Genomic DNA, 27844 nt, shown 5'->3' with positions numbered 1-27844 from the left:
TTTATAGTAAACACAGGCCGAAGTAAGTGTAGGTTCGTTGAAATTGTAATTCTATGACTGACAAGGTATAAAGCTGAACCTCGCTGTGTGCAGAAAACAGGTGGACTAGCTATTTTTGCTTACTGTATATATCACCGTTAAACTTTTTTTGAAAATTATGCAGGAAATTATGTTATAATTTGTGAGTCCTTTCAAATTATGCTCCCCGGGGGAGAGACAGTGGTAGTTTTTTGTGGAAGAATATTGGCCCTGGGTACGTAGAATTTGCAAATGTCTTGGTGCAAATGCGCGGGGGTTCCCCGGGGTCAACCCCCCCCGGGATGGCCGCTGATAATTGCATCAGCCCTTCGTCAGAGGGATTGACGAAGGGCTAACGCTCGAAACGTCCGATGGTCAAATTTCAACGCAGTTGTTAACACTAAATTAGACGTGATTGTAGCTGCCATCTTAAATTTTTACAGCAGCAGAACGTTGGGAAGAGAAAGAAATTTTTACTAGAGGGTGATTGACGGTCAAAAGTCTACGTAAGACATGGCCGGCCTGATAAACGATCACTCATTACGATAACTCATTGTTGTAACACGTATGTACTGCAGGCTAGTCATAAACAAAGCTCGCTAAGGGGCGCGCTAAGAGGCGTATTCACAGATTTCATTGGTCAAAGTTGTCACGTGACAATCCAATCTTAGCTTTGTCTCGTGGGACTATTCGATTGCTTCATTCGCTGGCGTATAAGAAGCCATCAATTTCTGTGGAAGACCAATTTTGTGTTTTCGCGGGAAAAGAATGTCTGGGACGGAAGGAAAGGTGAGATAATTCCAAAACTTCCCAATCTGGTGAGCTGGTGTCCTGCTGGAACGATATTCTTTGTGTTGTGTAGACTCCTCTTGTGCGCCAAGTTGACAAAATATTCCCTCTAAATTTTTTGTGGTCTAGTGGAGACACAATTTGCGCCTGAAAACATTATCCTTACTCTCATTTTAATGCGGCTTCCTGCAGAAATCTCTGAAGTTTTCTCTTGCCGAGATTTTCCGTTGTCGCATCCGACATACTGCATGGATTGCATGTGGCCCTATTAAGCGCATGGCCACAAAGTCTCTGTGGTTTACCTCTCTCCACCCATTCGTTCCAGGCACTGTGTACCACTTTTGTTTACATCTGAGCGGAAAGTTTCTGCATACTGCTTTTTGTTTTTAATTTCTCTTTCATACAAGGGCTATTAAACATCATGGATCTTCCTGAAATTTTGTTTTCAAGCTCTTAACTCTTGAAATGTTTTGTAGTGTATGAGCAGCCGTATGAAGTGTTTTTAAGATGGTACCTGTCCAGTGACTGACACTTGATCTACTTTTTGTCTCATGCTTAGTAGAGTATTTCCCCAAATGAAATGAGAACGAACTGATCTTCTTATTGATCAATATGGTCCTCAGTATGATCACTAGTCTGGGAATAGACTACTATCACTTGTTATGTACTCAATCACTGCTACGCTGGCCAATGAGGTTTCCAACCACAACTTATGCTTTAAATGATTGTCATCCTCTCTATATATTTAGCTGGCTTTCTCAAGTTTATAGATTGTCTTGCAAGTTGACCCTTGTTTTAATAAATCAGGGTTAGTGGTAGGGGAAGGTAAAATTTTGGTTTAGAAAATTGATTACCAGAGGAAGCACAAACTCTGTTTCCATTGGAAGGGTTCTTGCATATACTCCCTGATGGTCAGACCAAGAGAGTGAACTGACTGTAGTTCCACTGACTGTTTACATTACTGAGTTGTTACCTTGCCCTTGATCAAACAGAGCCAAAAATAGTCTAGCTTGCTGACTACCACCGGCTAGAATCCTTGCAGCCTGCCAATTATCATGTGCTTGTTTCATTACCACCAGGAGATACAAACCATGTTTTCTTCTACTTTTGAAGGGTGCATGCATGCACTCCTTAATAGTTTATTAAGAGAGGGTGCTGTTTGTCTTCCAGTGATTGTTTACATTACTAAGTAATTACATTGCCCTTAATAACACAGAGCTTAAAATAATTTGGCCTGCTAAGTAATATTCATGTAGTACAAGATTTTTTTCTTAAACAATGATTGGGATAATTCTCATTTGCTAGTGTGCGACTCTTCCAGAGTGCTAGGTGAGATACTGGTGTCCCTTGTGTTCCTTTTTCTGTCTACTTTTGAGAATTCTTGACAATGAATTATGGTAATTGTTTCTACCACTAGTGCTAAAAGGAAAATTATGACTCAGTAGGTATGGGAATATTTCAGTAGTCTTAAAGTTTTCAATGTTGAAACTGATGGTAAGGACTGAAAACCTTTTTGAAAAGAAAAGAAGGAAAGAGAACATTTCATGTAAGTTTGCTTTACTTGATTCTAGTTGGACTTTGTCAAGCATTTTGCCATGTGTGTTTTGTTTTTCAGTCTATATCATGTCTTGCAGCTGTAGCTTGGGAACCTAAGAAGCCACTTGTGATAGAAACTGTTGAGGTAGCACCTCCTAAGGCTAGAGAGGTGCGCATTAAAATCCTTGCAACTGGGGTCTGTCATACGGACAGTTACACACTGGGTGGACATGACTCAGAGGGTGTCTTTCCTTCTGTTCTTGGCCATGAAGGAGGTGGTATTGTTGAAAGTGTTGGTGAAGGAGTCACAAGAGTCAAGCCTGGTAAGCCAAAGGGAATTATTAGATAAGAGTTCTTCTAGAGAGTGATGTCAGTTGCATGGTTTAAAGGCAAGTCACCCCAAGTTCTAGATGGCATAGGTAAGAGCAGTAGGGAGCACATCGAGTTTATTCTGTCTAGCCAGAAAGTGTACCAAATCACCCTCCAAATGTAGACTGGTCGCTCCTGACTCCCTCCAACTGAGTGTGCTGTAATATTTAATTAAAACAACTGAAACAACTGTCCTATTGATATTGTCCTTTCAAAGACTGCTTTCAAGGGGAAAAAAGTAGACTTCAGACTAATGCAATTAAAAATACAAAAACACATCTTAAAGGTTACCTACTGTAATGTATTTACCCATGACTACCAGTAACCACATGCATTTTATGGGCACTTTAATTAACAACTAGCAGAGGTAGTGACATGTTTTCTGGAATAGCAAAGAAGTTAGCAAAGATAGCTTGAAAAGTATCATGCCACAATCACACCACTGACCTCATTCTGATCAGATACAAATCCTGGACATTGTTTGCATTCAATAAATGTATCCCACTCAGCAAACATTTCAATTTATGCAAGGCCAATTTTATGATTACCAATCAGCCAATCACAATTGTTTTCAGAGCAAAGAAAACCACACTTGTATCACAATGGCTCTTGATATTTCAGAAGAACCCATCTCGGTACAAAATGCCATGAAGTCATCTTGAAATTTATTTTTTTTTCTTATCTGAGTGGTACATGTAATCATGAGTATTGTTTTGAGGGGTTGTGCACCTTTCAGTGATTTGTACATTTTCCTTTGTAGGTGATCATGTTATTCCTCTTTACATACCTCAGTGTGGTGAGTGCAAGTTTTGCCAAAGTCCAAAGACAAATCTTTGCAGCACAATTCGGTAAGTGAGTTCAAAATGGTCACTATTGGTCTGTTAGCAACAGAATTTCTTTTCTCCTTCAAATGAAAGGCTCATTATTTATGAACAGATTTTGTCAACAGAGACAAACAATCAATAGCAAAATGTGCTCTTCTCTCAACAAATTAACAGCCACAGGTGCATTTTTATCTCACTTGCTCTTTGATATGTCTAGATTATCAACTTTCTGTTACATATTTTGGTTAGCTATTTGAGCCTGAGGATTAAATATCATTATTATGAAGTAAATTTATTTGTTGTTAATTTTTTAGTTTTATAATCAGTAGGGTGATCATAATGGCAGTGTTTGGGGAGCTTTGAAAAATCACTGGAATAGTAATATAATCACAGGAAGTGATACAATGTATAACTGGTCTTCTGCTCATTGCTTTTAGAACAACTCAGGGCAAAGGTGTAATGCCTGACGGTACATCGCGATTTTCATGCAAAGGCCAGACCTTGTATCACTTTATGGGTACTAGCACATTTAGTGAGTACACAGTTGTGGCTGAAATATCAGTAGCAAAGGTAATTACTATAGTTACAAGTTATTGTGAAAAATAACCTTTACAATGGGACCAATTGATATTAATAGTTTTTTTGAGAATGGTTTTTTTTATATGTACAATAGGGTTCTTCTTCTTACATGCTAAACAATTCAGTTGTTATGCAAATGAAGGGGCTTGTGTATGTTTGACATTTGTGGACATGTCTGGTTTCTCTGTGTTTTTAGGGCTTTTTCCTTCTTTATTTTGTTAAGCCAGTCCAACTATAAGTTGGTTTGATATCAATGCACCTTAAATTTGTGAACTATAATCGACACATACATTATATCATGATCAAAATATCATTTGTTAGCCTTTATTTAACAATTTAGGTTCTTATAGTTGCTTCAGTGTTAGAGAAACTTAATGTTTTGTCGTAAAGTGTTAGAGATAAAGAAACCAGCCTGAGGATAAATGTTATTTTTAGGATTTACCACTTCTTAGTAACAAAATGAATCATAAACTGGGTCATCCAAGCAAGTACAAAAGCTTCAAATGTTCCAGGCCACAAAGCTGTTAAACTTGACCTTACAATTATCAGTGAAAAGTGTGGTCCTGGTATACGAAAGATAAGGAATATGTCAAGCTTATCAAAAACTTAATCCAGCTTTTCATTAGAAGCATTTAGATTTGAAAGATGATTGGTTTAAGCAGGAGCTGATCAAAATTGAAATATGAAATTTAACCATTTACATCCAACATACAAGGAAGGCAACATGGAAATAAAAAAGAACAGCTTCAAAGTTGTTTAGGGGCTTTAGAATGATGTTAACATTCATTTGGTATTTATGAAGAGCACTTAAATGGTGAAATTGAAGAACGTGATAACCTACGATAAAACTTCAACATATCTACAAAGCTGAAGGAAAAGGTACAATCATTCAATCCAAAGGCAGGTGCATTGAACAAGATGAAAACCCACCAGAGATTCAATCCTTGTATGATAATTAATATGCATTAGAGGATGTGTATATAACAAGGCATTTAAAGAAATTGTACATGATACACAAACACCGAAATTCACCCCTTAAGAAAGAGATTCATTTGAAGGATATACAAGAATAGAGAAGTGTGCTGAAGGTTTTTAGAACCTTTCCTCTCAAAGACTGTTTCACAACAGGTGTTTAAAAATTGTTTCTTGACTTGGGAAGGGTTGTTCAATACACACAAATAGATTCCTTTGGAAAATGTTTGTTTCTGTCTGAAACCGGAAGTCTATTCATTCAGTAACAATGGAAGTATACTATTGTGAGTGGTCATGATTAATTACACCAGAAGTCATTAAATTGATGATGTGTATTCTTCCATCAGTATCTGATATTTTCTGATGGACATGAATAGCATCCAATGGATTCAATCGGAGTGGTCAATTTTCAGATAATGAGTGACTTACTTTAGAAAAAAATCATGTCGAGGTTGAAGGTAGGCCCCAAAATTGCATACTATCAGAGTCCGATGGATTCCAATGGCCATAAATAGAATCCAGTATTTTCCATGGAAATGATCAATTTGGCACTGACAAGAGGCAAAAAAAAAAAGTGCATAGCTTGAGGGTAGACCTTGAAAATGTTTTCCATAGGTGTCCAATGTAGTCTGACGGACACAAATAGAATCCAGTGTTTTTGACTGGAATGGTCAATTTTCTGATAGTGAGAGACTTTGTTTAGGTTGAAGGTAGGCCTTGAAAATGTTTCCAGTAGTTTCCGATTATATCCAATGGACACGTATAGAATCCAGTGTTTTCCATCAGTATGATTGATTTTCCAATGGTGTTACATTTTCAAGCACAGATCACATTGTGAAATCCGACAAGAACCTAAACAATAGCCTGAGTATATGAATACTTGATGACCCATGAAACATGAGTACACACTTAAAATCAACATGAAGTTGTAATGCAAGCAAACATGACACATGAATTTTTTCTCTATCTCCTCAAGGCATGAATTGAGACAGCTCACTGCACAAACATTTATGATATGAGAACATAATACACATTTAATATACCACTTTCTTGATTTTGTGAAGCAAGAAAGTGGTACACACGTCTTCACACAGAAAAGTGTAAATAGTATCCAGCATACCTTTTTTTTTAAATAAGTCATGATGCAAGACTCCCCTCTTCAAGCATGTAACACAGAGAAGTGTCTAACTAGTTTTTTAAAGAAACAATATTTAGTTTAAAAGCATATCACAAGGTTAAATATTGCATATAGAACATTACACTGCACCTAAACTAAACTTGATCCAGCATACCTTTTTTTTTAAATAAGTCATGATGCAAGACTCCCCTCTTCAAGCATGTAACACAGAGAAGTGTCTAACTAGTTTTTTAAAGAAACAATATTTAGTTTAAAAGCATATCACAAGGTTAAATATTGCATATAGAACATTACACTGCACCTAAACTAAACTTGATTCCATTGATATTGGACCATTGCTTGACACCTATTTTTTTTTAAAATTTCATCATGTTATACCTTATTTGTAGACATGGGAATTAGCACTAAGAGTTGAATTCAATTTGACCGTATTGTTTTTCCCTCTCATGACAAACCTAATAAATTTTTCTTTATTTTTTGTTTTTGTTTGTTATTTCGTTATTAATTTTTAATACAGACAGCATTTTATTTGTACTTCTAGGTTGCTGACAATGCTCCCCTTGAGAAAGTGTGTCTCCTTGGGTGTGGAATTTCAACTGGATATGGTGCAGCTTTAAACACTGCAAAGGTAGTATTAGAAATAATTTTTCCATTTAAAGAGTGAGAGTGATTGGTTTTTTTAAACCCAAGTTTGTACTTGGTTTCACTTTGCATCTCTAACAATTTTTCACTGTTGTTTTTATTTGCTATAAGTTTGCATCAAAGTAGGGGAAGTACAAATAAAAAACTTGGGAGCTTTCTGAATTAGTGATAAAAATTACAATCTCCTTGACTGTGATTGGTGAAAAAAAAACCCTTATTTACCTCTACTGCACTTGCCAAGTTGTCGTCTGACAGCTTGTTATCACACTGTTTGTTATCAGACAGTTTTTTTATTGGACAGTTTAATAAGCCAATCACATTTAAAGTTGTACTTTAAATCAACCAATCACAACCTTTGTTTTGATCACCATAGAAACATTGTACAGACTCCTAGTTATAATTAGTGGTAATAAGACTTTGTGTTGTCCAATTTGGTCTGTAATCATACTTGTGAAAAACAAATCTGACTCCAGCTGTGCTGCCATCAGATTTTGTTATCACTTGTATGACTAAAGACAGAATTATATTGGACTCCAGTTAGTCCCATTACCATTACTAATGCTGTGATTCGATTTCGATCACATCCATTTTGAAATGATTGGAGTTCCTTGCACTCTGACATGAGGCAAACTCTTTCACTTTCTTATGCTTGGAGGTTTGACTTGATAGCAGCCTGCTCATGTTGTTTATCAGGTAGTAGTGTGCATCTGTTATGCGAAGAAGATCGACTTGTGTCCTATTTTTCTCTATGCTGATCCTCACTGGATAAAATCATGTTCGTTGTTTTCATTCTGCTTTTCAAACTTCCCTATATCAGTCAACTTCATTGGGAAGTTGGCATTACTTCAATTAAGCTACTCAGATTGTGCTCTGAGGAGTATTGTGATCCTTTGAGGCTCTTTCTCAACCAGATTAAGCACTCTTGTTATGGACCACTTGAAACACTGATTATCTACATTTTTGATTTTGATGAATTTTGGTAGTTCCATGTAAGAGCTGCCATTTAATGGTGTGTATTCTGCAAGATGGATGTCAAGAGATATCATTCTTTGAATTCTCCAGTTGCTTCCTCTTTAATTAAAATTATGAATTTGTTCTTGAATAATATCTATGGACCTGTCAAATTCTTCAGATTCATCTGTTTCTTCAAGATTTTCAATTATATAGCCTTGGAAATAAGGATTCAGAAGTTCAACATTCTCATTGAATAATTCTTTTTTAACCATCTCACAATTAAAAATTATCATGACTCTTGTTCTGCAATTCTCTCTCGTTAGCCTCAAAACTTTAGGTTTTGCTATTTGCATTAATTCTCTCAATCCGAGCATCTCCTCGATTTCTCTGATTTCATTCCTTCTTTGTTGTTTGGATTCATTAACTTGCAGCTTGACAGGGACGTATCTTGTTGGTGGTAGGAGTGGATCATTAATTTCTGAAACTGGCTGATCAACTATATATGGATAGTGGAGCTGATCAACTGAATCAAATCTTGCTTATTAAGTCTCCTATATCTTTTGAGTCTGTTGCCTCAGCTCTCAATTCTGGACTGTTCATGTTTTCCATTTTTTATGTTACGTTAAAAAAAAATTTTAAAAATTTCATACCTACCATAAAAATGGAAACAAATTTATTTCTAGTAAACGCAAAAGAATTCAGAGAAGTTGCTAAAGGCTGCAGAATAAAATAAAGAAAGAAGATTCCAAGCAAAGAATTGAAAGCAATGCTTGGCTATCATCCTGTGGACAAGAGACAGAAGGTTGAAGTGAGCAATGAAATGGGGTTTTGCAAAGCATATGACACTCTAAAGGAAGCAGTAGAATATAGTGGAATTTCAAATTCTTTGGCAATTACATATGCATTAGATCGCAAGAGGCCGTTTTTGTGATACACTAAAATTAGCTTTTGAATTTGACAGGATTCAACATTTTGAATATCCAAACCCATTTCATCAAACATACAGGCAACTCAAAAGCCAGAGGAAGAGAGATGAGAAGAAGAATTATAAGTGTAAAATATGTGAAGTGATTGTGTTAAGAATGACATATGACATTCAAATTCTTAAAGATTTCATAATGACCTCAAAAAGAAAAATTTCATTTGAATCTTGTTTGACGCATCTGAAACATTGATGTTCCAATTTTCTTTTTCAACCTGTTTGTGACATGTCAGAAATGTTACAAATTTATTTTTTTCCAACCTGTTTCTGACAAGAAAAACTTGTCTGTTGCAACAGATAAGTTTGAGCCTATAAGCCATCAGGTGTGAATTTCTTCAATTTTGAGAGAGATGATCAAACATTTGGCTTTATTTCTGCCTCTCTCAAAGCCTGAACTGCCTCAAAAATGACTTCACAAATTTCTCATGCATTTTGGCATAGACAACATACAAACAACAGTGTGAAACAACATGATCATGATATTTTAAATATTTTGAAGAAACAACCAAAATTATGCAAAAATATGTTATCTAATTAAGAAGATTGGCATTAGAACAGGTACCTGTTTTTTCAAATTCATTTCCTTCAAACTGTTCCAGTCATGTCAGAATGGACAAGGGTCGGTTTTTAAAATTACGAATTGATGTTGTGCAGTTAAAGGAAATATCTAGGAAAAAACCTGAAGATTTTGAGGTGATTTTCTTGCAGTTGGTGGTGGCTTACCCAGAACTAACTGTTACTTAAAGGATCTACCTGATTTTGTTTCAATGAAAGACAGGAAAACCTTACACCCCAAAAATGACACATGTAAAGCTAAAACTGAGAGACAGTATCCAAAGAAATGGAAGATACACTTATATAGAACTGAATCTCGACAATGAGGATGGATGCACACTACTTACACTTGATCAAGCTCGAAGGGACACAAGGGGACAATGTGTTTTTGAAACTTACAGGGACAAGTTTTAAAAGACTTAAAGAAAATTTAGGAAAAATGTCACAATCATTAAAGTTAAGTGATTACTCACAGGAATACACTTATATTTTGATAAAACGTTTTTTAAACAAAATTCACATGTTTTGTTTTTACAAAAGCTCTCACAAAGACATCAGAGTTGTTATGGGAACTTTTTGATAAAAATTTTTTAAGAAATGGTTCACCAAATAAAACTTGTCTGATACAACAGGCAAGTTTTAGTTGGCGCAGACTCAGTAAAACATGAACAAGAAATGTTTCACAGAATTTTCAAATTATCTTGATACTTTTATGCAAAGAACTTTTATATGTTAAGAATTTATGCCAAGAAATAAACAGAAAAACTATTTGTTTTTCTTTCAAGTTCAATTTTTAACTCTGCAAGTGTAAGTGGAGAGCCTAATATGTTTTTAGATTCCTTTAAATAAAGGCAGTGTTCCAACATTTCTGATGTTGTTACGCAGGCCAGTCCATAATTTTGGTGCACAGACTGAGAATGCTCTATCTCCATATGTTTTTGTTCTTGATGTTGGTGTTGCTAGGAGTTCAAGAGAACTTGAATGCAATATTTGAGATGATTTTTTTCTCCTGTAATAGTTCAGAGACATACCCGCTAGACTTCTACAGAGTTGATTTATCTGATCATTGAATGATATTTCCTGGTCAAAGATGATTCCAAGATTAGTAACTGTTCTAGCCATAGCAGTTGTTCATTACCAAGGATGATCTTGTCTAGTGAAGGGCTATTCCAAAATTTAGAGTGAATTAATAATATGTCAGTTTTCTCTTCTTTAAGCTTTAGCTATTTTGTTCCATCCATAAGCAAATGTCAGATAACAGTCAGCAATCTGGTCAGTAATGGAGTCAATGTCATCATTTTTGAAGGTCTCATAGAGCTTGGTGTTGATTGTGTAAAGATGGTAGTTTAGTTTGTGCTTTTTGATGACTTCAGAAATGGGTATGGTATACATCAGATACAGAACAGGTCCCAAAACAGAGCCCTGAAGCACTCCTATTAATAGCTAATGCTGGTTTGACTGCAAATGCTCAATGTTGACCAATTGCATGCGATCATGTAGGTAATCGTTAAACCAATCCAAGGCAGTATCACTAATGCCAAAATTCTGGTGCAATCTTTGGAGAAGAATCTCATGATTGATGGTGTAGAAAGCCACAGACATATCCAACAGCACCAGGATGACATTTTGATTGCTGTCTACAGAAAGTAAGATATCATTGTGAACTCTAATTAATGCTGTCTCTGTGCTGTACAAGGCTTTGTAAGCAGATTGTAAGGGCTCATGTAAACCATTGCACATCAAGTAATCATTGAGTTGTAAGAACACTGCTTTCTCCATAAGTTAAGAGACAAATTGAAGATTTGAGACTGGACGAAAGTTACTAAAGGTTTCAGTATTAGCATTAGGTTTCTTGAGGAGAGGTCTGATCATAGCAGACTTGAGCTCTTTAGGCATCTTACCAGACGTGAGTGACAAGTTGACAATATTCTTTAAAATAAAAACTAGTATAGGGAAGCATTTTCACATAATTGTTGCGTGTAGAGGATCCAGAGAGCAGGACTTTATTGTGCTTTTCTTGATCAAATCCAAAATGCTATTATCATCTGGAGGCTCAAATGAATCTTGTTGAGCAATGTGTGCTTTCCTCATAAGCTAGAGATGTTGGTGAAATCGTTCCCTGATGTTGATCTGCAATTTGCAAGTGAATTGTGCAGAATTTGGAACTTCATCAGTTACAGACTTCCACTACAAATAAGTTCACAATCATGGTCTCCAATCTATTTTCATTTATGTGACAAATGTTGAACCGTCAGAAACTTTAACTCTTATCCTGGTATTAACGAGTCCAGTGATGAGCGTGGAAAAACCATCAAAGGGAGTGTAATTTATTTTATAAGGAATGATAAGGTTGTAAAATAGTTTTAGTTTTTCACAGCAGGCAAGTCAGAAGGCTTGATGCAAGCAGGGAGGGCAAGATTGAATCAGTCAATTGAGGTGTTTGTTGATCGTCTTCTCAGTGCACAAGTCAATGTCAGGAACATGTCATCAATCTTGAGTTCATCAGGAAGTGCTAAGGAAGCCCAACATAAGTTCCTTGTATTGGCTGAGGATGTGATCTGAAAGCGAGACATCTCGAAGAGCATTCAGAGATTTCAGCTCGCAATTGATGAGCCAAAAGTCATTTTGCAGTTTCACACAGCACTAGGCTCATTCCCTTAAATCTCCTTCTTAACACTCAGAGTATGATTGTGTATAATAACAGCCTGAAGAAGGCAGGTTCTGGCTTGAGGCTGGGAGTCAGCAAATCAGTGAATTTGGAGATGAAATCAGAGTAGGCTCCTGAACAGGGGCTTATCAAAAATCAACACACCGACCTCTCACCCTTCAAATCCAATGAACAAGGCTTCAACTCAGATTTGTTTTCAGCTGGACTGGTCTAAGCCTTCTTGATTCATGGCTTGTTCTTCTGAAAGCACCCAACCATGAATATGACGATTCCCTTTATCATAAGTCATGCATTTTGACCAAGAAAGCTGATCACTAACCCAGCAGCTCTTATACCAGACCTTGTTAAAGGCCTTCAGAGTTAACCTTTATTTTACCTTATTTTGCCAAAAAAAAACACCAAGCACATTAAACAAAGAATCACTGTGCATACTTTAACATAACAACATGACAAGACATTTATATTTTCAAAACTATTAAAGAACTATTTGTTAGCATGCAATAAAACTTGGGTAATTGATCACAATACATTTTTCAAAGCAGAATGGCACCATCCTGTGGCATAAAAAGGTTCAAAAGTGTTATTCATTTTTCATTGTTTAACAGTGAAGGAATTCTTCAGAAGGGTCCTTAAAGAGTAATAAAATGAATTTTGCCACTGTTATTGAACTCTCGATATTTATGGTCAGTGGCTTTTAAGACTCATTCAATCTATTCCCTTTATTAGGTGGAGCCTGGATCTACTACAGCTATTTGGGGACTGGGAGCTGTTGGTCTGGCTGTGGCAATGGGCTGTAAAGCAGCAGGAGCTTCAAGGATAATTGGAATTGATTTAAATCCCAAAAAATTTACTACAGGTACATTTTTTGAGGAGTTTACCCCATTCAGCTCAAGACTTTCCATAATTCATATCTCTTACTAACCATGTTTGAGGGAAGTAGTACTGTAAGTTACAGGCCAAGTTTTTTCCACTTGGATTTATGGCCAAGGTGCGTGGGCTATAAATCAAGCGGATAAAACTAGGTTCCATAACTTGCAGCATGAACTGAGAAAATGAGCTTGGTAAGATATGTATTATATTTCCTGGTTCAATAGAAGGAGAAAAGTTTTCAATTCAAGCAGATTGGCCTTTGATGATTAATGTGCATCAAATCCCTAGTAACATCGCATTTTATTGGCTTCCAAGAAAAACTGGACTTTGAGGAGGTTAAAATAATTCATATCACAGCCATAGTTTTAAATAATGCAAATGACAAGAGCATTCAAGTATTCAAAAGATTTCTACAATGAACTGTGATACAACATTTTGTGACTGTACACCCAGAGAAGGGTGTACAGTCAAAGGATGGATCCTTCATAAAGAGGTCAGATCAAAACAGAGGTTTCATGTCACAAAGCTCATTGTGATGAAATTACAAGAATGGCAAACAGTGGGCTGACCAGTGAATCCCAATGTCTATATGTTCTTTGGAAGATATGTCAACACTAATAGGTTTGTTGACTGTTTTAAAATATGCATACCTTATATACACTTGCTCTAGAAGTTCTAAAGGGTTGCTTGTGCATGCTCTAAAATAGGTATTTCGAAAAATACAGTGGTAGTGATAATCAAGCACACATGTGTAAAGCTTTAGAAGTATCTCCCTACTTCAACTACTCTGTACCTATCGCTCAGAAAAGATTCTAATGAATTTGAACATCTACTTTGAAAATATGTTGAACCAAACTTTCAATTTTAGTCCCTGTAATTTTAAATGGAATGTACATGTAGTAGACAATGGATTTAGTTTTCTATAACAATACCTTCTCATACTGATCTTCACAGTGCTTAAAAATTGAGCAAATTTTAATTAACTTTATCTTATGATTTATTATTTCTTTCAGCCAAAGAGTTTGGCTGTACCGAGTTTGTCAATCCCAAGGATCACAACAAGCCTATTCAACAGGTACAAGTAGTCACTCTATGGTTATAAATCACCCAAGTAGTCAATTTAATTTTCAATTATTGAAAATTATTAAAATTATCGTTCAATAACAATTCTAACCTCTAGATAATATTGCTTTAGCATTGTTTGAAAAATTGGTTCAAAATGCTTATTAAAAGGTAAAAATTCCAACCTGGTCTGTGCTTCTGGGAACATAACCAGTCTCTTGTTTGTTCGAAAGGTTTCAAGGAGAGAATTTTAAAATTCACTTTAGTGAGTTACAATTATAAACCTTTCCTCTCACATTGTGTAACTGAAATATTAGACTAGAGTTGTCCTGGCAATATTTACTATACAGGTCTTACCATTGTCAATGGTGAAATGTGCAAAGAAAAAAAAAGAGGTTTAGTGCTAGGCTTAGGGGAGACAGACCATAGAGTTTGTTTGATTTACTCCCAAGAGCGTCTTTGTGATCTCTGTTGTTTTAAACTATATTTTAAATATTGTTATTAGGCTCACCATTGATTTTGTTCATTCCTTGTTGGATTACAGACCAAATAGGCCTTCACTCAATCCTACAACCAATGTTAATTACCATAATGTAAATGACCATCCATTCTGGTGTTTGGTATCCAATTACTGAAGGATCCTCACACCATTGTAGTTACTATTATAGAGGTAAATATTAAAAAAATGATTTGTACAAATTTAAATAATAGAGCACCTGACATTGATGTTGACAATCCTGGTCTTTAGGTTTTGATAGAGATGACAGATGGAGGCCTGGACTACACCTTTGAATGTGTTGGGAATGTTGGAACTATGGTATGAATTTTCTTTTTGCTGAGAATCCACAACTTATTTGTAACTACTATTTCACTATTCTATGGATTTGTTGACAGGTTGTGTCAGGTGTGCTGTAATTTGTGCACTGGAGCTGTTGCTGGTTTATGTGTGTTTCGTGTATTTGGTGTTGTTGCTGCAGCTGATGGTGCTCTTTGGTATAGTTAGTGTGTGAGGTTGCAAAGTTTGTGTAGTTGATGGAATTGATTCAAGTGGTGCAATTTTGATAGATCTCCTGGCAAGCACATATGAATTTGTTTCTGTTTTCGGTGTAGTAAGTGTGTTTGCTGTGGCTTACGTAGTTGAACCTTTTTAGCTAGTTAGATTATTTTAACCCGTGGACCAATTTAATGAGTTAGACCATTTTAACCAGCTGGTTCATTTTAAACAGCTCAGCTACTTTATATAGTTGGACCATTTTAAGAAATTGGGGCATTTAAACCAGTTGCACCATTTTATCTAGTAAGACAATTTTAAGCAGTTGGACCATTTTATCTAGTAAGACTATTTTAGGCAGTTGGACCGTTTTATCTAATTAGACCATTTTAACCTGTTATAATAAGACCATTTTATCTAGTTAGACCATTTTGACAAGTTATCGTTAGACCATTTTAAGTGGCTGAATCACTTTAACAAGTTGGATCAGCTTTCTAGTTGGATCACCCTGAGGTGGTACGGGAGGCTAACTTCGCGTTTTCGGACTGCCTTTATTTCCTTGTAATTACATGATTACCCTCTTAGAAAAGTCTGTGCATTTACAAGATGAGGGCGAAGGAAGTTTTGTCTCTAGGGTACGTTTGCCGTGAAAACTGAGACTGCATACTGAGTTGGTTATGGTTTGATTATGGTCTAGTATTTCGAGAATACACCGCTGACAGATCTTTAAGAAAGTATTTGAAAACTGTGAAATTAAACCTCCTTATGTTGGCTTGTATGATCCTCCTGCTCTGGCGACACCAGCACGAACCCTTTAAAGCCATCATCTCTTGAAGAAAATTAGGAAAAAATACTGCATGTGGCTATTGATAGAGCGCAAATTTTATAGCATTGAACAAAAATGTTATCATGCCAGAAAGTAGTGTTGCAGAAGATTTGTATTCGCCCCCGCCGCATCTCACATTAATGAGTACCTTGTTCCACAAGAGAAAGATGATTCAAGAATATATTGAATGATGGACATTCAAGCAATAATTAAATAGTAGCAAATAGTCCATTTTGACCATTTTAACCAGTGGGACCATTGTGTTTAGTTAAATAATTAGAGAAGTTGGACTATTTTATTGAGCTAGAGCATTTTAAGTAAATGGAGCATCTTAAAAAAGTTAAATTATTTTGCGTTTTGACACCTCATTGATATCCATAATAGCTCAAAGTTCTGTTTTTCAAATTGTTGTATTTGCGTTGTGACGTGAAGATTTTCTTTACAATTTTCTCCTGCTGGCTATTGAAAACAAACCTCTCAGTCTCCTGCTCCGAAATGAAATACCTAGGAATTTTTTATTTGTGACTGCAGGTTTCCTTTTTTACGGAGTGACATTCAAGATATACAGCAGTCAATTCCATGAATTTTGAAAAGCACAAGATTCTGGTCTTTTTAAGAGTTAAAATAAGTTAATACGTGGTACCGATCGATCCAGACGCTAATGTTGACGTAAGATAATTGAATTAAATCAATCAGCCAGTGTACTTTAACTGTTCCAACAGCTCGTGCTTTACATCAGATCATAAACAATTGAAAGTATTCACAATAGTGGTGGGGTAGCATAAATTCGAATTATTTTTTGGTTAGCGATATTCAGAATAAACTCTAAAAATAAGTTTTAAGATCATGGAGGGAAGCCTAAGTGAAGACAACTGCGGCTTCTTGGTCATTTTATTCTAATCCAGCTTTTATAAATTTTGCAAGTTTTCTTTCTTAATGGGTTTTTATAACGACAGCTATGCAACTTCTGGTCGCAATTCACTAATATTTTTTCCCACCAATATTAATTAAAAGTTTTGGATGTAACGTATACATGGGTGCGGCCTATCTGTGGTTAAATACGGTAGTTGGACCATTTTTGTAGTTGACCATTTCAACAAGTTGTGTCAATGTGACGAGCTGGACCATTTTTCTAGTTAGACTATTTTAACTGGTTGGACCATTTTGTCTGGCTTCGGTTCGATAATTTTGACTGGTCTCACCATTTCAACCTATTGGACTATTTTAACCAGATTGACCATTTTTGTCAGTTGGACCATTTTATCTGGGCAGATCCTTTTTTGTGGTTGGACCATTTTTTCTAGTAAGACCAAGTTGGGGTAATTCCTCCAGTATTGAACGGCGCATTCTGTACTGCGCATTTAAAGTCACACAACCAGGCGAATAAGCGTGCTTGCATTTTGAGATCACGATATTGTTTTTTAATCAATGGACAAGGTTAACAGATACGATGGTCTTTTGCCGTTGAATGAGCATACTAAATTATCCCTTTTAATTAGAGAAATTAAAAATATATATATATCAGATGGAAAAACGATTTAGCTCAAAGCGGGCACAAAGCAAGTCAATCGAGTGTGCAAATTACGACTTGTTTTTCTGTTTTGAATTTGACTCTCTGGTGCCAATTCTGTATAATAGCGGCGTCTTTTTGGCAAAATGTTTGCTCCATTTTTGATCAAAATACACCTTTCTAGACTTCACAAATAAAGAGGAAACGTACATACGAGTATTCAACTGGAAAAAAACGGGCTTCAAAGTCTTTTAATCGGTGACGGCACTAGTTCCAAATATCAGTAAGGAAATATTATGTCGTCCCACATGAGTGATTCAAATTCTTCTCTTCAAGTTGATTTTCCCATTTCTTTTAGGCTGCCATATGGCTATATGTCATACATTTTTGACAATTGCTTTAGCATGTTTTGAAGGGATTTGGTTTACCTGTTTTGGCTATATTTTACACTTATTTGGCAGCCTATCTACAATGTTTTGAGTTTTAAACGTTTCATTTGATATGACCTTTCCTTTTGTCACAAGCCATTTCGCTCCTGGGATGTGAATCTTTGGTTTTTATTCCCCTTTACTCATTTTTTCAAAATTGTGCTTGAAATTAAGGGGTGCAGCTTATTTATGAGTGTGGCTTATACGTGAGTTTTTACATTTCTTGTGGGAGAACGTTTTCAGAGCATTTATCATTGTGAGCTTAGTTGTAAAACAAACCCAATAATCATAACTTACCTTTACCAAGAAAGTAAACTAATTTGGAGAAATTAAAGAGATTCTTATCTCCTTAATTTTGTTTGGTAGGAAAACAATATATTTTCCTTTGATGAAAAAAATCGTCGTCCTCCGAGGAAAATAACTCTCTAAAAAAGCTAGCCATTTTGCTGTTGTTCCGGCCATTGAAAGTTGTTTTCGAGTATTTTGCAAAAATGATTTCCAAGTACACGAAACAGATTTATCAGGAGCTAAATTTCGTTTTGTTTTGAGTAAAGCGAATTGGTATGGTTCACAAACAGGAATATTCTGATGGGGGAAAAAACCTTTCTATGATGTTTGTTGTTTAGAGTGAAACTATGTGACTCAATCCAGACTTTCCTCTGTAAAATAACTTTGTGGTTACTAAGCAAACATTTTGTATAGTTCTCCTGCGCTTTATTTTCGTTCGAATTTCATCATTTTCATTGTAGTTTTCATTATGTAGTTAGACCATTTTAGGGTTACTTCCTACCTCCGTGGTGTCCTTCAGGAAAAAAATTCCTGCACGCGCTAATTTCACTAGCAAATTATACATCAGAAAAAGGCTCAATGACAACAGATTACGATGAAAATATCAGTTAAGCGACTTTTATTTTGGGGAAGTGTTAGGAGCTGGTAAGGCGTGAAACGACCGAAAGTTCTGCTATTGAATTTATGGGGTATCGGATGCCGCAACACGAGCAAAATGGCTGCACAGTCTTATTCACAAGGCATCAATCAACGAATGTGTGCCCGGCTTTTTTGATAATCTTATTGGTTGTCTGTATAGCGGCATCAAGTTTGAGTAGCTAAAAATATGCGCGGCGTATTGTGTAAATGGACACCACGGAACAAATATTTCAAATATCAAGATTTCCCGACATTCTTTCGTTTGTCATTATTCCTGATGGAATAATGGAACATCGGGACCTCCGGACGTCAATGACGATGGATCAAGATCTTGATCGCTTAGTGAAGCATTGATGAGGACGACACAGTAATGAGCAAAGTTGCCAAAGGCAAACGCACAACCCGCGGCAAAAATGGAAAAACTGGAAAATGTTCTGTGGAGCAAGACAACGAACCGACAGACAGCTTTCTAAATCACAATTCGAGGCGATTTTTAATGTTCTTGTATCAAGACTGGTTCATGCATGAAGAAAAGGAAACCTCATTTTTAACTTTAGTTTGGCAAGTTTTGGTTTGACGGCGACTTCTTTGTTCGAAATCTTGACGCCAGCGTGGAGCTTAACTTTTATTTGAAATACGTTTTTCTCAATATCTCGGGTACTTTTAAAGATTTCAGATATTTTTTTATGGAAACGTTAGGTTGAATGTTTGAATTCAGTTTAGTCAAATTAAAAAAAAAGGTACTTTTAAAGGCCTCTGATGGTGGGAAGTAACCTTCAGCTTTTGGACCATTTTATCTAGTTAGACCATTTAAATCAGTTGGCCATTTTAACATAGTTAGATCATTTCAAGTTGTCGGACCATTTTTTGTAGTTTTACATTTTTAGCCCATGTATCATTTGAACCAGTTGGATCATATTTATCTAGTTAGACCAATTTAAGCAGTTGGATCATCTAATCTAGTTACCTAATTTTAACCAATTGAACAATTTTAAGCTGTTGAACCATTTCATCTGGGTAGATCATTTTAACTGGTTGGACCATTATCACCAATTGAACGATTTTAACCAGTTGGAGCAATTTTACCAGTTACACCATTCAACCAGTTGGACCATTTTTCTAGCTTTACCGTTTTTACCTTTTGGACCACTTTAACCAGTTGGATCATTCTATGTAGTTAGCCCATTTTGACTAGTAAGACCGTTTTCCTTGTAAGGGAATTTAAGGCAGCTAGACCTTTTTATCTTATAAAGTTATTTAAACCAATAACACCATTTTTACCAGTTTGACCATTTACTACCAGTTGGACCACTTCATGTGATTGGACCATTTTAACCATTTGGACCACTCTAACTGGTTGGATCATCTCAACCATTTGGACCATTTCCCCATTAGATCATTTCTACCAGAAGGACCATTTTGTGTTTATATTTTAAACAGTTTCAGTGCTAAGACCATTTTATCGACTAAGACAATTCAAGGTGGCTGAAGGACTTAATCTGTTAAGACCATTTTATCTAGTGAAACCATTTTCACTGTAGATTATTATTATTCGAAAAAAAAATGGTTAGAGACTTTGAGAAAATGGACATGTTAGAAAGCTAGAAAATGCTTGGATTCATGAAAAAAATTGTTGACACCCTCAAAAATTCAAGATGTTAATGTATTCAGATACAAGTTTAAAATAGTGAATGCTATACTAAAATTTGCAATGAAAGAAATGAGATAATGAATTAACTATTGAAGGTGAATTATTACCAATGTCAAAATCATCTTTGCAGTCATAAGTATTTTGAGAGTAACAAATAAGGTCACCGCCTCATATTCATTATAATTGTCATTGTTTTAATAAAGTTACTGGTACCTGTATCTGTAAGACTTAGTCAGCTATTGTTTTAAACCAAGCGTGCTGCTCTGGAATCATGCCACAAGGGATGGGGAACATCCGTTATTGTTGGAGTTGCCGCTGCGGGAAAAGAGATTTCTACTAGACCTTTTCAACTTGTGACAGGAAGAACATGGAAAGGAACTGCATTTGGAGGTGCGCTCTGCAATAATTTATTCCCTCCTTTCTCTTGTTTGAGTTAAGCAATGCCTCATTTTAGTCACAAATGAGGGATAAGGAAAGGATCTGAGTCGTCATGGGTCGTCATCCCAACCCTGAAGAGATTTTATTCTTGACTGTATAGCCATTGTAGAACAAAACTGTAATGTCAGTTTGGAGGCCATGGGTCATCATACTTTGAATTTTTTCTGGTATCTATTTTAACAGAGTGCAGGAATTGTCATCTATATTCGCTGCCCAGAAAAGTCAGTTTGTTTCACGACAGAAGCAATTAGATGTATAAATTCGCAGCTCACTTGTCACTTGATTCAGATTCTCATTCAGTAAATGGTAGAAACGTGTCTTTCTTCCTGAACACATTACTTTCATTTTACTTCATATTAAATTGATGAGATGATATGTGTTGAAATCAAACTTCATTTTTGTTTATTATCTGTTCCTCGTTTGGGCTCCTTATAAATGTTAGCATTCTTTAACTTTTTTTCTCATTTAAACAAACCCAAACATATCAAAGTGCCATTCGCGATGTGTTATTGCCGCTTAGCTTAATTTTCTGCAACCTAAAACGAAGCATGATGTAATACATGAGTTTATCTACACCTTAAAAGAGTCCAGGGTGCCGGACTTAAAGAATGTATCGGGAAGTAGCTGACATGTTCATATTGGGAAAGTGAAATTAAACTGATCTCAAACAGCGGCTTTGGACCGCTTCCCTGTTTCAACTCATTTCTCAGTTAATTTTCAGTCCTTTCTTGTGATAACTCCCCGAGCTCTAGGTTTATTATTTTCACATACAAAGCGCTATATATCTATTTCAATTTTTTCTTCCCCCGCTTCTCCACTGCACCTCGAGTCTTTTCAAAAATTCTGTCTGACACATGCTGTCCAGTGTAAACCCTTCTGTGAAAGCTTTGTCTATTATTAACTATCCAGTTGGTATTTGATTGTAATATAACAGGAAATTATTGAAAGGAACTAGGTTATTACATTTTGATTCTGTTTTGACATGCAGGCTGGAAGAGCTGTGACAGTGTTCCAAAACTTGTGGATGAATATATGGCTCGCAAGTTAAAGGTGGATGAGTTTATCACCCATACGCTACCATTGGACAAGATCAACGAGGCGTTTGACCTTATGCATGATGGGAAAAGGTGGGTGTATTAGAAACAATATTCCCACTCCCACCTCCACTTCGGTAAATATTTGTTAATATATTGATATTGCTAAGGGAATTACTTTTTAATTGATTAAGTAAAAAAAAAAAATTGTACAGTGAAAGGGAAGAAAGGAAAAGGAGCGATGGGATTAGATTTAGTTAAGAACATTCTCCATTACTTTGTGTTTTTCAGTCATTTTAGTACATTCTGCACTTAATTCGAAGAATATGTAATAAAAAACAAGACAAAATAAATTAGGAGAACATCGGATTGTGGGCTCTTATAATCTCCTTCAAACTAATTTGTTCACAACAAGTGGAAGATAACGGTTATCTTGGCTGAAAAACAGAATGTCCTAAAAACTAGTAAGCAAGTCAGGGTGGCCAGAAAAAAAACTGCCCAAATCCCGCAGGAAAAAGGACGGGAAATCTGGAACAGGCCAGACACGGCTTACTTCCCTTGTCAGGACTCCTAAGCCAAATAGACTACAGATGATAAATAGCTATAGTAGATAACAATGAATAAAATGGTCCGCTTTGTGCCATACACAACAGAGGATACCCGTATTTTTCCTGACGCAAATGTGAGTAAGCCCCGTAGTAAAAAAAGATTGTGCGAAGCCTTTGCTGGTATGACTGACAGAGACTACAATTTTTGGCGACCCTCCGAACTATCGTCAAGATAAATTAAACTGTTATAACCCATTGACCGCGAACGCAGGACTAATGACAGAAAATTTGGTCCTATTTGAAGCCTATGCATGCACTGAATCAGGAAATGATCCCTTAATTTTCCACTAATGATAATTTATTCTTTTTCAGCATTCGAGCAATCGTTAACTTTTGAGGTGAGATTATGCTGCTAATTACTCCTCTTATAGTGGACCTTATACAGCTTGTAGGATATTGCAGTGGAGGTCGTAAATCTGCCGAGGGTTGGACCCTCACTGCATCTATATATCTGATAACTCATTGAGGACGGAAGAAGATAGAAATTTGTGCTACTAGACGGACAATTACTCGTCGGAAAATATGGGAAGTTTTAAAAATTGCAACAATGTTTCATTTCATTTACGGTACGGTCGCTTAATTATATCTTTAACTATGTCATTCTTCAGCAACCTTTTTTTTTTCTAAACCTAAACGAAATGTTGTCCAAAAGAACCGTCATGATTTAGAGCTCTAATTACGGCAAGATCCTCCATAAATAGAACCATTTTTGAGCGAGTAGATGGTACAGAAGGCAGAGGTAATGCAAATTTAAAATGAGAGTCCCCACTGCAACATTCTTTAATGGGTAATGATAAAATTGAGTTAAAAGATTCCAAGCAAACTTTGAAACATTTTTTTATACTTGAAGTATCCGTCATGATCTGACACCTGTTTATCAGAGAGTGCGTAATAAAAAGAAGCCCACGTACACTTTGAAAAAAGCAACAGTGACTGGCTTGGCAAGCAAATTTGAGTTAACTGACTATAACGAGGACTTTTTTTTTTAATTTTTCCTACGGAAAGTATTATTCTCTTCCATCGACGATTATTCAACAAAGAATTGCCTCTGTCCAGCTTTAAATGTCAACGAAAGTCAAATTGTAAGCAAATTCAAATGCATGTTTTGAAGTTGTGAGAGTCTGCTCATTCGTTTGCAGCAATGGCGTGTGTAAATCTTGTCATTCTTCCGCTTAAATACTGAAGTCAAATGATACACTTTTTCTAGCAAGGCAAAGTCGTAAATACTTTCCTGGCTTTTGCCTCTCCTTGTTTCAGAGGTTTCCAGATCATAATAAAAATTATATTTTGAATGATACATTTTTTTCGTCTTCCATGATTGTAATCATTCGTTTGGTGACTTGTTTAATAATTTTTTTTTTTTAACAAAGTGTGAGAATATTTACGGGTTTCCTTTTCGCACTTTCAGTTGCAAAGTGGTTTGTGACCGTTTCTGCTGAAACGGTCCATATGGCAAAATCCCGACCGATTGAAAACCAATCAGAACGCTCGCATTCACCTCATGACTACCTTGCTAGAAAATAAAGAGATTTATTCATTCATTGTTTTTTTTTTTTTTTCGTCCTCCGCCGTCTGCCATTTATCCTCATTTATAGAGCCTCCGGTAAGCGGAAGAAAATCCAAAAGCCTTGTACTTGTTTTGTTACTGATATATTCTTTTCATAGGTGATTATGAGTGATGAGCAGGAGATAATAATGATTTACTGTTCGCTTCTCCTTTGCGCCGTTCACCCTCAACAAGGTCTGTCACCTGACAATTAAAGTTTACGTTTCTTTTTTTTTCTTTCAGTATGGCGTCTTTTCCAAGAACACTTCTGCAGGGAGAAGTCATGACTGATTTGCTAAACAATAAACTGAGATTTTCCCTCCGTCAGTGCCTACTTTATATTTCAGTGCCTAAACTTATATATAAACCAACGTGTGTAGAATTTCAACACCTAGCCGTTTTTCTGTGTTGTTTTGTTTTTTTCATGTTTTGAGGATTGTGGCATCGCTTACGATCTGGTGTGAAACAGGAGTCGTGGGGACAGCTGAGGGTCATCATCTGTTTGATTTAATTTAATTATCTTAGTTATCAGTGATTTAAACACTTCTGCAGACAAGAGTTAAATTGTGCTCTCAAAAATGCATTCCGCCTCTGAAGCAGAAGACTGAGAGGTTTGCTTCCAATTTCAAGCAGGGTGAAAGCCTGTAAAAAAAGATCACGCGGTTGCAATTAAGCAACAGCGATGTACGAAGGGAAAAAACCGGAGTTTGGGTTGACCAGGCGAAGAGGCAGTTAAATCGCAGTGTCCAAATTTGAAAACATTTGCTTACGGAAATTTGACACAGACGGACTTTGAAGACTACCTGTGGTGCGGATGGTTTCGATCATTTTGTATCTTCCTGTGACTTTTCAGAAACTTTCTAACAAACTTTCAAAGTGAGACCGAAAACTTATCAAAATCTTTTGGAGTTCTTTCAGTTCTCCTTCGCAACTGTTCATTGGTCTCGTCATGCAACGTGCTATCTCCCCGAGAGAGCGCGTTGCGTGACGAGACCAAACAACGGCTGCTAAGGAGACTACTTTTACCATTACAACACGAATTTTTAAAATGATTTATATTGTCCCATCAACTACCACATTTCAAGGAAAAAGGTAGATTTACAGACCCAGAGAGACAACAACCTGCAGGAAAGGTTAACCTTGTGTGTTCACCCATAACGATTAGTAACCATATGCACTTTTTGGGTGCTCTTGTTTAATTTGTTGGTTTAACCAATCAAAGCTTGGTAACTTTCAGGAATGTGACTCAGCAAAGTCTATATTTATGTTAAAGGCTTGTGGCTACTTTATTTCCTGTCTGCTGAAGGAATAAGATTAAAATGTATTGAATTTCTGAGTGCAGTATCGGAAGGTCGAAGTAAGACTAACAACGCAGCACTTTTCGGAGGATAACTTTGAATGGATAACAATGCGAAAAAAGATCAAAGCATGCCTCAGAGCGTCAACATAACAACGCATTTAGGCAGTGTGAAAAAAAACAAAAGTAATAAAACATCTTGGAAAGGAAAACAGTAGGTTGACCCCATGATGTTTCATTAAATAAGAGGTAACATCATAAGGTAGGTACAACGAGAGATTCAAGAACTAATCCAGCTACGTACAACAAAAGGCTCAAGCTATGTACAAAAAAAGATTAAAAAACTACAAGAGATAAATTGGATAACTAAAAAGATTTAAAACTATTTACAAGAGATAAAATTGACAAAAAAGACAAGCAGCTAATGGATATTTAAAAAGAGCATCAGCGCACTCTTAAAGCGGCTCAGGCTCCCAGCCTCGACGATGGATCCTGGTAGGCTATTCCAGTCTTGTACAATTCGAATAAAAAAGGAATATTTATAGGGATTACACTTTGCTGGCTTAACGTACAGCTTATAAGGGTAGTTGGCGTGGATTGAGAGACACTTAGTAAATTCAAATAGATTGTCAAAGTTTGGTTTGTTCAAGTCATCAAAACTATCATAACATTCAGCTAAAGAGCGAAATAGTCGGCGTGTTTCGAGTGCAGGCCACTTCAGCTTCCTTAAACATTCTTCGTATTCCATCTCACCACGTTTTTGCCCGAAAGCGTCGTCATCCAGAAAGTGGTTTTACTAATTAAAGGACATTGTTCTCCACAGTATTTCACGTTAGTAAGGTCATACTGAAAATAAGATAAGATATTATGAGCTACTGAAGTTTAAGAGAGTGTCTCTGTAAGAGCGGTCCGGTCGATTTTGCTTGAGACACGGATTTCGCTCGTTTCTCGTGTGTTGTAAGACATTCATGTACCTATACTAAAACCACAATCAGTTTGATCGTATCTCTTTATTTTTCAGAGTTTTACGGAAATTAAATTTCACTCGAGCGAAGGCTTGTCGTGACACTTTTCAAGACTTTAATTTCATACAACTTTGGAGGACAATTTACAAAAAACTACGGAACTCAGCAAAAAACAAATACCACAGCCATGTATATTAACTCTATCTTATCTATCGAGGCGACTTTCGTAAACATCACGTGTCAATCAAGGAAACAGGAAGACTTGAATGACACCTTATCGGTTCGCCTAAATCAAACACGCCAAAACCGATCAAATTCAAGGTAAATTTTTGAAAAAGTGAGGCGTTCTTAACTGATCCAACTAACATAGCTAGGAAGTAGGTGCCATAGAAAAGATAACTACAGAAAAAAACTTTGCGGCCCGACCTTTAAGAGAACTTTATAACTCCGTGAACTTACCTAATTTTCGGCAATCTCCAAGTTTGGCCGCCATTTTGAGGGACTTGTCAACATGAAGCGTAACCGATATAAATAGGGCAGGTTAATCTAAAACCGTCAGAAATACATACGAAAGCAATTCAAATGAAGTTTTCTTTCAATTCAAGCAGCAAAATTTGAAATTGTTTGTTAAACTTACCATCCCCATGCGACCATTATTCCGACAATACAAACACTACAACTTTCTGAATTCCCCTCGTCGATTCCACCGCAAGAAATAACCTGTGCCACCCAAGCTTCGACTCGAATGTGAAGTACGAATCAAATAACATAACTGCTTCATCTTCGCGGCAATATCACGCTGGTGTTTTGATTTTCCGATCGACAAGAACAGTGATCAAGAATCGATCGGTTTGTTTACCTCGTAAACGTGACCGCTGACCAGCTGCTGAGTGAAAACAGTACGGTTCAGTGGCGAGGGGCGGGGTGAGGGGTGGATGCGGGCAGATTATCAGAAGGTTTTTGGGAACATTCGATAAACATTAGGATTCTCAGTCTTAATGCGAAGGCATACTTCGTGTTGCAGATAACTTTTGTTTTATTTAGTATTATTTTTTATTTCAAATACACTTCGTTCCAAATAGGACTAGTATCAGTTCATAGATTTAAAAACAAATCTTTACCACGTAAAGCGGTAAAAAGCGGCAAAATTTGAAATTGTTCGTTAAACTTACAATCCTCATGCGACCATTTCTTTCAACAATTCAAACACTACAACTAGTGTTCGAATTCCCCTTGTCGATTCCACCGCAAGAAATAACCTGTGCCACCCAAGCTTCGACTCGAATATGAAGTACGAATCAAGTAACATAACTGCTTCATCTTCGCGGCAATATCACGCTGGTATTTTGATTTTCCGATCGACAAGAACGGTGATCAGGAATAGATCGGTTTGTCTTCGTGAACGTGACCGCTGACCAGCCGCTAAGTGAAAACAGCATAGCGCGGGGTGGGGTGGTTGGCGGGCTTATCGTCATAAGATATTCGAATGCATGCTCAAAAAGCTTTAGGACTATCAGTCTAAACAGTGAAGGCATGCTTCGAGGTACAGACAATTTTTATTTTATTCTCATAACTTTCTCCTTTAAATTAGAACTGGTATTAATTAATAGAGTTATCAATATATTTTTAACCGGGCACCCATATAACCTTTTTGCTTGTCATCAG

General features: G+C 36.4%; 1 protein-coding gene across 1 annotated transcript; it reads left to right on the top strand.

Moving 5' to 3' along the window:
• Positions 1–659: 659 nt before the first annotated feature.
• LOC131782183 (alcohol dehydrogenase class-3) lies at positions 660–24240 on the top strand. The gene is made up of 12 exons (XM_059098898.2): positions 660–807; positions 2423–2666; positions 3473–3560; positions 3974–4106; positions 6767–6853; positions 12753–12882; positions 13910–13971; positions 14707–14775; positions 20546–20681; positions 21718–21856; positions 22684–22709; positions 24161–24240. The coding sequence occupies exons 1-11, from the start codon at positions 787–789 to the stop codon at positions 22706–22708; spliced, it is 1134 nt and encodes a 377-aa protein (XP_058954881.1). The 5' UTR covers positions 660–786; the 3' UTR covers position 22709; positions 24161–24240.
• The last annotated feature ends 3604 nt before the right edge of the window (positions 24241–27844 follow it).

Source organism: Pocillopora verrucosa, chromosome 5 (genome assembly GCF_036669915.1).
Source record: "Pocillopora verrucosa isolate sample1 chromosome 5, ASM3666991v2, whole genome shotgun sequence".
Lineage (NCBI taxonomy): Eukaryota > Metazoa > Cnidaria > Anthozoa > Scleractinia > Pocilloporidae > Pocillopora > Pocillopora verrucosa.
The sequence above is the reverse complement of the archived record's forward strand: the minus strand, read 5'-3'. Positions and strand labels throughout refer to the sequence as shown.